The sequence below is a fragment of the Excalfactoria chinensis genome, chromosome Z, assembly GCF_039878825.1.
Source record: "Excalfactoria chinensis isolate bCotChi1 chromosome Z, bCotChi1.hap2, whole genome shotgun sequence".
In the NCBI taxonomy this organism is placed as follows: Eukaryota; Metazoa; Chordata; class Aves; order Galliformes; family Phasianidae; genus Excalfactoria; species Excalfactoria chinensis.
The window spans coordinates 41,656,563-41,669,460 of record NC_092857.1 but is presented as its reverse complement, the minus strand read 5'-3'; the positions used below and the strand labels follow the sequence as shown (position 1 = coordinate 41,669,460).

Genomic DNA, 12,898 nt, shown 5'->3' with positions numbered 1-12,898 from the left:
GTATAATTTTATGGTCTTTAACATAAACTAGTAAAAATAAAATAAAATCTGTTAACAAAAACGCCTTAGGAAATTGTCTCAGTCACTTAAGTATGTATTGGAGCCAGAAATGAAGGCAGAAGCTGTCCTAATTAGCTTGATTATCTTTAGAAAGTTATTGGTTAAGACACTGACAATTTCACTTTGACCTGTTGTGGAGCTAGTCAAATGAGGTGTTACAATAACAATGTTAACATTTCCAGCCTTGTTTGAGGAAGGCATAACCTGTTTTAAGTATTCTATTTTATTTCTTTTTTTCTTTTTTTTTTTTTTTCATGAGGAAGTTGGCTTCAGTTTGTGTTAGTAGTGGAGGCTCTTATGACAGAATTTTGAATAAACCAAACTAGATAAGGACTTGTCCCAGTAGTAGGAAATGTGCATCTCTTTGAGCAACTCTCACGTACAGTTGAAGGTTACTGGAAATGGGACTTAGAGTGGTGTAGTTGGAATTTTGATTTTGTTGCCGTGTATAAATAAACTATATGTGGGTTCTTATCAAATTAATTAATTTGGGATATGAACTTGAGATAGGGAATGGGATGAGTGGCAGACAGAAGGCTGCTTTGCTTTGTTACAGGCCTGTTTTGTAGGTTGGTAGGTATGAAGCTGTTAGTATAATTGAAATGGCTGTAGAAAAGAGTTGGTTTTGCTTGTGGATGAGTACTGTAGTTGAGTAAGAAACAGAGCAGGATGGCTTGGAGATTTAGGGAGATAGCAGAACTCATTGTTTAATGAGATAAAAATGGAGAAAAGGGGAAAGGGAACCAAATTGTAAAAGGAGAGTCCATGTCTGAATGGAGCTGTTCTGGGATAAGCGCAAAAATTGTTTGCCAAAGTGCCTTTCTTAGGACAATTTTAAATTTATTTTATTTTAGATGTTGTCAGATTGATTCATTTAGTAAAAAAATGCAGGTATATTTTTAATTTCTGTACCTCAGTTCTCTGTTGGTAGCAGCAAGAGTGTCTGAAGTGTTTATATCCTAGATGTTTTGGGCAACACTATCATTAGAAATAGTAACAGCTGCTTGTATACTTCTCTCAAGGCAAATAGTATAAAAAGGTGTCTGCACATCTCAGCTGTGTGTCACCTGTGAAGGCTTTCTTATAGAATTGCTGTTGGAAGATGCTGTTTTTTGTGTCCCTCCCATTGTTCTGCATGTTGTATAATTATTTTTTTATATGTAGTATATACCCTGTTTACATTGTGTCCTAATCTAGGTATCTAGGTAGATGTAAAACAGTCAATTCTTTTTTTTTTTTTTTTTCTCTTTCCTTTTTTTTCCTTTTTTAAAAAATATGTGACATGAAAGATCAGCAAATGCAGCAGATGTTGATCACTAGTGCAAGTTCTGTCTGTTCTTGAATATTGTAGTGGCATTGAATGGTTTGTGGTATACAATCATTGTTGAAAGTTTGAGGTTGCTGTTGTGGTAAATTCTTCTTCTTCCCCCTGATAATTTATGGGTATTTTTCATCTTAACAGGGGAAAAAAAAAAAAAAAAAAAAGGAACAGTGATGATCTGATTATTTGCAGTTGTGTGGTTTGGCTTTTTTGTTTGGCTTTACTTACATGTTTGCCCTTTACACTGGCATGTGGCTTTGCAGTTTTGCAATCTTAGGGAGTAAAAATCAGGTGTACATAGAAAAACTGTAAACTGGTGGGAGAAAGATTGAGTAAATCACCTAACAAGACCAGTTTGTGTGTTCTTTCATGGTCTTTTTGAGAACCAGAGCTTATATTCATGTTACTCTCTGCCAGAAGAGCTGTATAGATTTATTGGTGGTACTGTCATGCTGGGGGGCAGCATATGTCACAGATAAGGTTTTCCAGTACTGTGTTGTGCAGAATCAACTCTGTTCTGTTGACTTGAGTGCAAGGCAGTAGAATCTCAGTGTCTGCATTGTCAAATCATATTAAAAAACTACCGTCAGTTTCAGAAAGAAAGACGTGAAAGGAAGGCAAGCACAAAAATTGTTTAAGAAAGCAGAGTAATGAGTGTTATCTGCAATGTAATCATCACTAAGGAGAAAGCACATGTGGGCAGACATGGTTAGTGTAAGTACAGAGGTTATACTTGTCTGCTTGTTTTCAAGAGCTAAAGAGTTACTTGGTGGACTCCCTTCCTTGTGAAAACTGGAGAAATCCATGAGTGTAGCCAGTTCTCATAAAGCAGAATGACTCTACAGATTGATAAGTTGTTTCATGTTATCACTTCACACCTAGCAAAAGGTTCTTGGGAATATTTGAAATAGGTGCCCTAAACTGAACTTGCTAGTACTGTTCCTTTTTTGAGTAGATCTTTATTTTTTGTAAAAGGAACAACTAAACCTTTTGGCCAAGCTACATGGTAGACCACAGTACTTCTCTATATGCATATAGCTAGCAGATTTGGAGCCTTGTAAATTTGTCCGCGTTATGACTGTGTGCAGTAGTTCAAAATAAAAGGTTTTTAGTTTTACTGATGAAGAATACTGAGTTGCAGAAATGGCACATAAAAGTTTAAGTGATAAACCAGGTAGATGTGGATGTGGCTTCTGGTATCTTCTCAGTCATGCTGTCTTGGTGTGAGGTCATTCCTTCTCCCTAGTAACCAGCTTTTGAAATGCAGAAAGCAGCACATTTTATGTGTACTCTTGAAGTTCAGTACTCACACTTTTCACAGTTGTGCAGGCCAAACAGTATCACTGATACCAGCACACAGGCAAGGTCTGAGCAAGAAGATTTTTTTAGTTTCCTGGTGTGTGCTATACCAATATTTTCATTAAATTGAATAACTTGGAGCATCACATGCATTGAAAATTGCTGAGTGGAACAGCTATTGCACTGTTAAAGCTTCTCCTGAACTTTAGGTTTGCCATTGGAAAAAAACTGCTTCGTTTAGAGACTGGAATAGAAATATATCTGGTAGCTTTGATGGTATGGTACAAAACTACTTGACTAAGTTGTGTCTCTGGGACTGTTGTATAAGAACTGTAAATCCCTTCCTATTCCTGTACACTTTTTCAAAGTAGGTAATGGATAATCAGGATGTATGTTTCCTGTGCTGCTTGTCAGATGAAATCCTGAGGGGTGCAGAGGGCCTTTAATAGGTTTGCTAAAGCAATTTCATGTACTACTGGAATGAGAGGAGATATGTGAGGAAGCAAGGAGGCTTTTCAACAAAATTCTGTCAGCTGGTAACAATGACACAGAATTGTTACAGTAGTCCACTGAGCCTAGAACCACTCAGTTCCCTCTTCCACTTTAAAGAAGAGGCAAGCTTTACTTATCCTTAGACATGCCGCCACTTATGCTTGTGTGTATATATACCTTAATAAGTGTATAATTATTTTTTAAAATCCATGCCTTAGTTTATGTCAGCCTTGCAATTTTGTGTTCATGTGCAGTGTTGCATTTCATAAATGATCCTTTTCTAGCCTCCTAACCAGGGCAGAAAGTTCCTCTTCACTTTTGTTGCTGTTGCTGTCTTGTTGCTACTGTGTCTTATTGTTTTATGGCTACTACTGTTAGTGGAAACTATAGCATGTCAGAATCTTTACATCCTGGAAGCCTCATTTTAGTTCAGAATTGCCTTCCCTTTGTATTTGGACTGGGATTTGTGGGGTTTTGTTTTGAAATGAGGGAAATTGGATTCTACTCCTTCGAAGATTGAGATCCTTCTACTTGACTAGCTGGGGAGAAGCCAGCCAGCAGTGACTTCAGGGTAAATTTACACAAAACTTCTAGTGCCTAAACTATTTAACTGCAAGATGAGTTGGGAGAATAGTAGCCATATTAAGTATGCAAAATGGTGGTCTGCATACTGCTGAAAAGATGCTTGTACTTTTGTAGTTATAGTCAAGGTTATGGGGATGTTTCTCTGTTCTGGCTTTTTTTCCTGGTTTTGTGCCATGTAGTAGTAGCACTGCATCCCATCTTCTCTCTCTTATTTATCAGATTTATTTGCAGCCTCGTTCTTTTTCCAGACATGTTCTTTCTTTGTCTGACCAAGAGCTAGTTTATTGTCACTCCTCATAGGTACTCTCTTCTCAGAGGTACTGTCAGTGGCCACACTGCTTGCCAATGCTTGTTAAAACCCTCAAGCACTCATTGGTGTGTCTTTTTTCTTGTGATCAGCATTAAACTATCAGATGTGGGATCAAACAGGAGCTTTTCTCCTGCATCAGATTGGCAAGGACTTGTGGAATAAGTGAAGGGCTTGTTCACATCCAGGTTTACCAAACAAACTTCCCCCTATTTCAAGGACTTGAGACACTGGTTATGCCCTCGTTCTAAGCAGCTTTCTTCCACTGGTGTATAGTTTGTTTGTTTGTTTGTTTTTTGTCTTTTTGCCTTTTCCTGGAGCATACTGAGCAGTTCTGTAGCAGGAATTTATTCTGCCATCAACTGTGTTTAGTGGGGAGTGTCAACTTGCTGTTTGCGTTGTGCTTTCTAGTCCTTAGCTTTTTGTGTAAAGGCTATGTTTAGGTTTAATAGGATGGAGACAGGAACCAGACAGCTGGGTGAAGAAGGTTGCTGCCAGTCTTTGTATGGATTTGGCCAGTCCTCTGTGATAGAATTAATGTGATACTGAAAGACTTGCCTAGGATGGAGAGAAGATGAAGTAAGTTGTTTGGATGAATCTGAGTAATAAATGAAGAAATAAACATCTTTTAGATTTCTTTGTGTTATCCAAAAATTGACCTGTTTGTACATACAAGAAAAAGCAAGATATATATGTAGATCCTTGTAGTTGGTTCCCATGGTATTTCTTTTTTTCTGCATACTGATTCTTGTGCTCAGGCTAGAGGATGAAGTGGTAGGTGACACTCGTGTCTGCTGTCACATTCTACTGTTATCCCTGGAATTTCTGAAAATTCTCTGCAGAATAAATAGGATGCTGTTCCTCTGAAAGGATAGGTGATATGACTTGACCAGCACTGTACAAGAGAGCATTTCTTCAGGCTATCATTCCTACATGTTGGTAACCATCATGTGTGAGCCAACAGATATTCTCTCCGTCTCTTGAGATTCCAGTTACTTTCTGATGATCTAAAACCTGCTTGAGGGATTTGATACTTGACAGAGAGGTAAAATTCTTTTGTTCATTTTAGCTGTTTCAAAATGGACATATGTTTTGGCATCAACATAGTTGGCGGCACAAGGTTTGACATTCAAATAGCTGGGTTTTTTTGGTTTGTTTTTTGTTGTTGTTGTTTTTTTTTTTAAGGAATATCATTACTATGGTTTCAGCCAGAATGTTTGAAAATGTTGCCTTCGGTGATCTGAGATCACTCAGGTATGGGATAGAGATGAGGTCTTCCTGTTGGCAGCAGTAATCATGCTAATGTGTATTAGTCTCTAGAACATACTAGAACTTGCTAAGCTCTGTGATTTTAATATGATCTCTCTAGAATATTATATATATAGGATACATATATTACATAAAGTTGGAACATGAATTTAACAGCAATTTGTCATAGAAGTAGAACATTAAAGTCTTGAATGAATTGTCAGCACCTATGTATTTTCACTGTATTAATAGGATCCGTTTTGAAGCAGAATGCAAAAATATCACTTTATGGGGCTGAACCATTTTTCCTTCTTTATTTCAAGCTAAAGTAAAGCATTTAGGTGATAGCAGTTTATGTGTTTCTTGTATTAATGCTTACAATGAATGCAACACATGTTTGTGAAGGGAAAATGAGGCCCTTAGAAACTTGATGTCCTTTTATGACAAGGTTACCTACCTAGTGGACAAGGTTATCCACATAGCAGATAAAGGGAAGGCAGTGGAGGTGGTTGAATATTTTTTAAATTTGGATTTTAGGAAAGCTTCTGATACTGTCTCTCATAGTATCCTTCTGGACAAAAGTCCAACATACAGCTAGATATATACAAATACAGTGCTTGAAAAATTGTCTGAAGTTTCTGTCTCAAAGAGTTGCAGTAAATGGAATAATAGCCAGTCACTAGCGTGTTCCTTAGGGCAGTTGTATGACCTGTTTTTATCAGTGACCTGCACAAAAATGTCAGTCAGTGCTGAGTACGTTTACAGGTAATGCTAAATTAGGAGATTCTATTGACTCTCTTGAGGGTAAGAATTCCTTCAGAAAGATGCTGATAAATTACCATGCTAGGAACTTGAAAAGTGCAAGTGCTAAATTCTGCACCTGAGATGGTGCAATCTTGGATTACACATGGATTGCTGGACAAACTGGTGGAGTGCAGCCCTGCAGATAGTGCTGTGTGGTGTTCAGTTGATAGCAAGCTCAGTATGTGTTAACAATGCCTATGGCATCCAAAAGGGCCAACCATATTTTGGGGTGCATTAAGCATAGTGTAGCTATTGTGTCAAAAGGGATTGTCCCACTCTGCACTGTGCTCATGTGGCCTGACCTTGAGTACTCTATTCAGTTTTTGGAGTCACAATTTAAGGTCATAAAATGAATAGAAAGTGTCTAAAGGAGAGCTATGAAGATGGTGAAGAGGGCAAGGTGTATGAGGAGCAGCTGAGGTTGCTTGGTTTGTTCAGCCCAGAAAAGACAAGGCTGAGGGGAGGCCTCATGGCAGCTGCAGCTCCTCACAGGGAGCAGAGGGCAGCACTGAGGGCAGTGCTGAGCTCTGCTCTGTGTGACAGCTACAGGGCCCAAGGGGACAGGGCCCAAGGGAATGGCATGGAGCTGAGTCAGGGGAGAGTTGAGTTGGGTATTAGACTCAGAGGGTACTCAGACACTGAAACAGGCTTCCCAGCTAAGTTGTCATGACAACAAAGCTATTGCTATTAAAGTAGTTTGCACAGTGGTTTAATGTGGGTTGCACTGTGTGGAGTTGGGTGTTGGACTTGATTTGTATTCCTTTCTTCTCTTAGATCACTTCCATTTAGGAGATGTAGTTTTTCTCAACAGTGTTAGGAACAACTAGAAAACTTTTCAGATTATTTATTTTTGGAAATTGGTAAACACTTGGAGATCCCAATGTTTGACAGGTAAACAGAAGACTTGATTTTAATCGCCACCTTGGATTTAGATTATAGTATTTTGTTTTTTGAATAATGGTTGATGGCAACAGAGTCTCAGCCTGCAGTATTCTTACTTAAAACAGAAGGATAAACAGAGGTGAAAGATCATAAATGTCCACAACAGAAAAACAATACACACAACAAAATAGATTGTCTCTATATTGTAATGGAAAGCAATGGGTGGGATTTGAATGCTATAGTTACTTGACACTGTTTAGAACATTTACAATTGGTAGATCAGTCAACAAAGCAACACAGGCTTTAGGCTTTAGGAAGACTGTGTGTGTGACTATTAAGTGACCAAATCACCTGAAGAACTGCAGAAAAATTAAACTTGAGCTGAAGCCAGCAAATAAATTCTACTGGTAGTGGTGAAAAGAAGGGATAAATATAAATTAAGTAGCTATATGATGGAGGGTTTCTTGACACCTAGACTAGATCCTTCCAAATCATAGCACTGATTGACTGTAGTAAGAATTTAGGCAGCGTTTGTGGCCATTTTATGCCTTTCCCATTATCTTTGAGGATAATGTTAATAGAAACTGGTAGTGTTGGAAATTCAAAATCAGAATGACGTAGACTGATTGAGACTGAAAGGGACCTCTGGAAGCCATCTGGTCCAACACCCCTGCTCAAGCAAGGCCAGCTAGAGCAGGTGGCCCAGGGTCATGTCCAGATGGCTTTTGAATATCTCCAAGAAGAAAGACTACAACATCTCTGGGCAGCCTGTGCCATTGCTCAGTCACCCGCACAGTAAAGATGTGCTTCCTGATGTTCAGACAAAACCTCCTGTGTTTCAGCTTGTGCCTATTGCCTCTCATCCTGTCACTGGACATCACTGAAAAGAGCCCAGCTCCAACTTCCTTGCACCTTCCCTTCAGGTATTTATATACGTTAATATGGATATTAATTACTTCTCTAAAGAACCAAGTGTTAAGTAATGTTTTTGATTATGTATGACATGTGAAGCTCTTGAACTGGTCCCTTGTTTGAAGGAAGGAGCATGGTATAACTTATTTAATTGATTGCATTCTTCCTTCATAAAGTGTATATAATTCCTACATTTTTTTCTTTGCATCTTATTACACAGAGTATTATAATTACTTTCTTCTTGATCTCAACTGTGAAACCTCAAGGTTCTTCAATTGACAACATAAAGATCTGCCTATATGAAGGAGTTCCTAAGATAAAATTCTTTACTTTCTTAAGTCAAACTCATGTCCCTTCTAAATTATTTTGACAGTAGCACAAGAAACTGCATAGTATATCCTATGTATAGTATATCCTGTGTATATACGTATGTATATCCTATCTCAGTCCCATTCAGATAATGTGCATAAAAGAGAATTCAAAATTACAAGCGTGGTTACAGTTTCTTAGCTCTTCTAAGTAAGCAAGGCTACATAATCCATGTATCTCTTCTGAAGCTTGGGCATATACTTATCTTTCTCTTATATGAAGGACAGAGTCCAAAGTGAAGCAAAAGAGGCTTTTACATGCAGTACTGAAATTCCTCCAACAAGGCTTTTTTAAAAAATTGAAATTCTTAAAATACAAAGCTAGAATATTAAGTGGGTTATTTTATTTCCCTTGTGATTAGTGTTTTTTCCCATCTTTTGGAGTATGTGTATAGGGTTATAAAGTTCCTCACAATCTCATTTGCAACATCCCAGAAATGTAAAGGTTTTTTGGTAAAAAATCAGAATTAGGTTCATATTCTGTTGGTAAACATAAAATTAATAAAACTCCCTTGTACGATAGGTACAAGACTTCCTTTACAGTAGATTGCCAAAGCCTCTTCATGTATATCTTGTTGCATCCTTCTTGTTCTGTCTTCCTCTCCCCTCAGTTAATATATTGCCAGAACATTTCACCCTCCCACGTATTCTTCCTTCCAGGTCAGCGCTGTATGGCATAAAGTGAACAAATGTGTGTAGTCTTAACAATCTTTGTATGACACTTTACTTTGTCACCTTCCCACTTTTCAAGCTGTTGCCATTCATGACTATATGCTTTCCTACCATTCCTGGAGCCAGTAATTTTGAGTAGCATTATGTTTCAGAAGGAATTTTGTTCTTAAATCTCATAAGCTTCTCTCTCTTAGCATTTGTAGTACCACAGAATAGCTTGGGTAGGAAGACACCTTAAAGACCATCTAGTTCCAATACTTCTGCCATGGACAGGAACACCTCCTGCTAGACCGGGTTGCTGAAAGCTACGTCCAACCTGATCTCAAACATTTCCAGGAATGGATCATGCGCAACTTCTCTGGGCAACCTGTTTCAGTGCCTCACCACTCTCATAGTGAAGAGTTTCTTCCTTATATCTAACCTAAACATGCCCTCTTTCAGTTTAATGCCATTACCCCCTTGTCCTATCACTGCACTCCTGAGTCATTCCCCAGCTTCCTGTGAGCCCCGTTTTAGTACTGGAAGCTTATTATAATGTCTACCCAGAGACTTCTCTTCTCTAGACTGAAACTTCTAGCCATAATTGAATCATTTTAAAATAATTTTGACTAATAGTTTGATATTATTCACTTTTAAATGTTTGTTTTGTGAGCTTTCTGAATGTATTTATTTATTTGTAGTTTTGCATCCTGATGTGGTTTTTCAGAAATGCATTCCCATATGTCTACTGTTTTTCTTAATTCCTTGGAATTTTTCTGTCTTTCTTCATAGAAATCTTCCTTAGTGTGAATTAATTCAGAATAAGTTAAATAACATTCCAAATGTATTGCTTTTGGCCTGCTGAGGACTTCTTCACACAGATCTGCAATGTCTTAGGCCATTGTTATGCATTAATTTTTACTTTCCCATAGTTATCTTACTTAGTTAAACATTCTGTTTCAAACATTACTTTCTGCAGTTTCATTTAGCTCTCAGAAGCTGATCTCCTTTGTCTTTAATGTTTCCATGTGAGCTTACTAGGAAAACAGGATGCCCTCATTATCTGCCTCCGTCTTCAACTAAACACACTTTCCAGTGTAGTTGAACAGTTGCTTCTCTCAGAACAGTGCTTCTCCCTTCATCTCTCTCTCTGGTACATAAGCATATAAGTAGCTGTATTTAGATGTGTCTAATTTTGTTCACTCTGAAAGGATGAAGCAATGGTTGGATTTCTTTCCTTAAATAGGCAATTTGTCTTTCATTTCTCAACAGTTTGTCATTGCCTTTTGCATAGACTTATTCTAAGTTGTGTTTTTACCTGTTGGGGTTTTATTTGTTTGTTTGTTTGCTGTAGTTGTCCTGTTTTTGTCCATTTTATTGTTGTGTTCTTGATTATTGATAATTCTGAAAATGCTTACAAATAATTAAAACCTTTTTATTGCCAACTAAATTTATGCAACTGGATCAGAATCTTTATTTTCTTTTCCTGTCTGAAAAAAATCTCAGTTTTCCTTTTTTTAGGTATCTAAGACACCTTAGATGCTCCAAAGGATCCATGAAAATTGGGTTTTCATTTTGTTTTTGTGGTAGATTATCTCTGTATGAGTATTTCCCCTATGTATGGTTCCAGGGTATGCCGTGTCTATCAAGCTGAGTTTTCACCATTGCACTGCATTATGGTGGGGACTGCAGATGCCCTTTAGGACAAGGCAGTGACTTTCAGTAGAGTTGACACACACTTTGTGTCTGTACTTTGGGTGAAGTTCTTTTTTAGAACAGCAAAATCACTTATCTACCACTGAAGCATTGTAGGCGCTTCTGGAAATGCTGTCTTTCTTCCCTCCCTTGGAGACAATGAAACTCTGTTACACAGTATAACTAGCTCATGGCAGTAATTTAGATATGGCTGTGTTGATGGTACACCATGCGGACAGTCATTTCTTCTAGTTTTCTTTCAAGTAATCATTTTCCCATTTGGATATGAGAATGCAGTTCTATATGGACAGTGGATGTTATGGTCTTTCAGATCCACAGGTGATGGTATGAAGTCAAGTACTTGCTAACCTTGTTACTCTTCCTGTGCAGGTAATCTGTAGGTAGATGTGTTCAAAATTCTAGTCATGAGTCTTGCAACATTGCCAGTGTTTCAGATACTGCTAGTTTGTGCCTTGTGACGTGACTATAGGTGTCCTTTCTTTTACTTCAGAACGGCCCATGCTGTTAGTTTGCTCTTGGAGTTGCATAGTAAGGTCTTTATCTTCACTTTAGATTTTTTTTTTTTTTTTAATGGATTGAACATGTGTATGTCTTTTGTCTTTTAAGTTATCAGGGTTAGGTATTCTGTCATTTACTTTCTTGTGGTACTTTGAGGCTGTTCTATGAAAGAAAACATCGTTCTTTTCGTTAACATGTAATGAGTACTTCCTGGTGTTTCACTTTTCTTCATTTTTTCTCCTTGTATGAATTCTTTTTGGCTTCGCGTTTTACATTTCTTAGTACAAATTCTTTACCTCTTCCCTTTGCTTATTTTAATGTCTTTCTTCTGTTTCCTGACTCTAATGTAGTCTTTTAAGTCCATTTTACTATTTCCACACATGGATGCATAGGCCCAATTTCTGCTTCCAACCAAGCTTGTTAATAATTTCCTGGAGAGCTTCCAACCCCTTGTGCTTGGGGTACCGGAAATAGGTTGGGGTGCAACAAATGTTATGTATAGCTATCACTTGGTTATTAGGTATTCTGAGGGAAAAACTCTTCTCTCTTCCTCCTTCATTCTCCAGTCTTAACATCCAGACATCCTGTTGCAGCAGCATGTTCAGAAGGTGTCCATCAGTTTGGTGCATAGCAGCTCAAGGCCTGAGTAGATGCAAAAGTGCTTGTAGGACTTGATTAGCATCTAAGTCAGCTCTGCACCGAAGTACACACAGAGCAGTTTGGCGTATCAGCCTACACTTCCAGAAGAAATAGAGTAGGTGCACACACAGAAGTGCTTTGCCAATTTGAGGCAATACTGCTGTGCTATTTGTTAAAAATCGCTGTACTGTTACTTCTTGGCTGTTTGTTTTTGTTTGTTTTTTTATTAGCCTCCCTAGCCCTTTCTTCAGTTGCTGCTTTTGAAAATAAAAAATAAAAAATAAATAATCCCAAGGCCTCCACTGCCTTGTCTTTTAATTGCTCACAGTCCCTTCTGCTGCTATGTGCTAAAAGGCGTGGTTGTAAGAAACTCAAGGCAGTTTCTCTCTCTTCCATGCCTTCACTCATTTTGGAGTGGGCATGTACAGTGTGGTTCACTGCTTGATGAAGTTGGTGGGAAATCTCCCATTCCTTTAGTCAACTTAGAAATTTGGATTAAGTCTTCCTGATGTAGCTAAGTTGCACATCCATACTGGGAGGCCTCTATGGCAGGCTGATTCTGAGAAATCAACAGAAGGTTTATGTATGTGTTAATACTGGGTGTTTATCTTCAGAAAATGCTAAGTCTTGCACATCAGAAGGATTGCAAAATAATGAAAGCTTTTGCAAGGCAAACGAGAAAGGATACACAGGCAGAGCTAGGACCAGCGTCTTACCATCAGTTAAGACTCCATAAAAGCTCTTCAGTTGACTTCCTTCTGTAAATTTCATATCTGCCTTTGTAACAGAGCAATCCACTAAACACTGTAACATGTAGCAATTGTGATTCCACATTGAAGTAGAGGAAGAGTTCTTACATTCTGAAGATAGAATTTGTTTTTGGCTATTCTGGATGACAAGGAGAGCTATCTTGTACTCGTAAATAGACATATAACTATCTATTCCTACAGTTTCCACATACCAGAAGTATGTAAATGCTTATTTGCAAGTTGAAAGCTGGATTAATGGACACCAGACATCTTTTTTAAACCTGCAGCTTTCTTTGGAGTGAATGTCACTGAAGTCTTGGGTGGGAACTTTGATGATGTGATGGAAGTTTCCGATGCCTTTGAGGAA

The 12,898-nt window shown here is 38.1% G+C and overlaps 1 protein-coding gene across 10 annotated transcripts in view; it reads left to right on the top strand.

Moving 5' to 3' along the window:
- The window catches only part of ZNF462 (zinc finger protein 462), a 91,340-nt gene that overhangs the window by 59,720 nt on the left and 18,722 nt on the right, over positions 1-12,898 (top strand). For 3 of the 10 annotated variants that reach the window (XM_072359771.1, XM_072359770.1, XM_072359767.1), the window contains exon 8: positions 7,841-7,921. The exons of the other annotated variants lie outside the window; for them this stretch is intronic. In XM_072359771.1, coding sequence (XP_072215872.1) covers positions 7,841-7,921 — 81 coding nt within the window. The remainder of the gene's footprint in view (positions 1-7,840; positions 7,922-12,898) is intronic. 10 annotated transcript variants of the gene reach the window in all.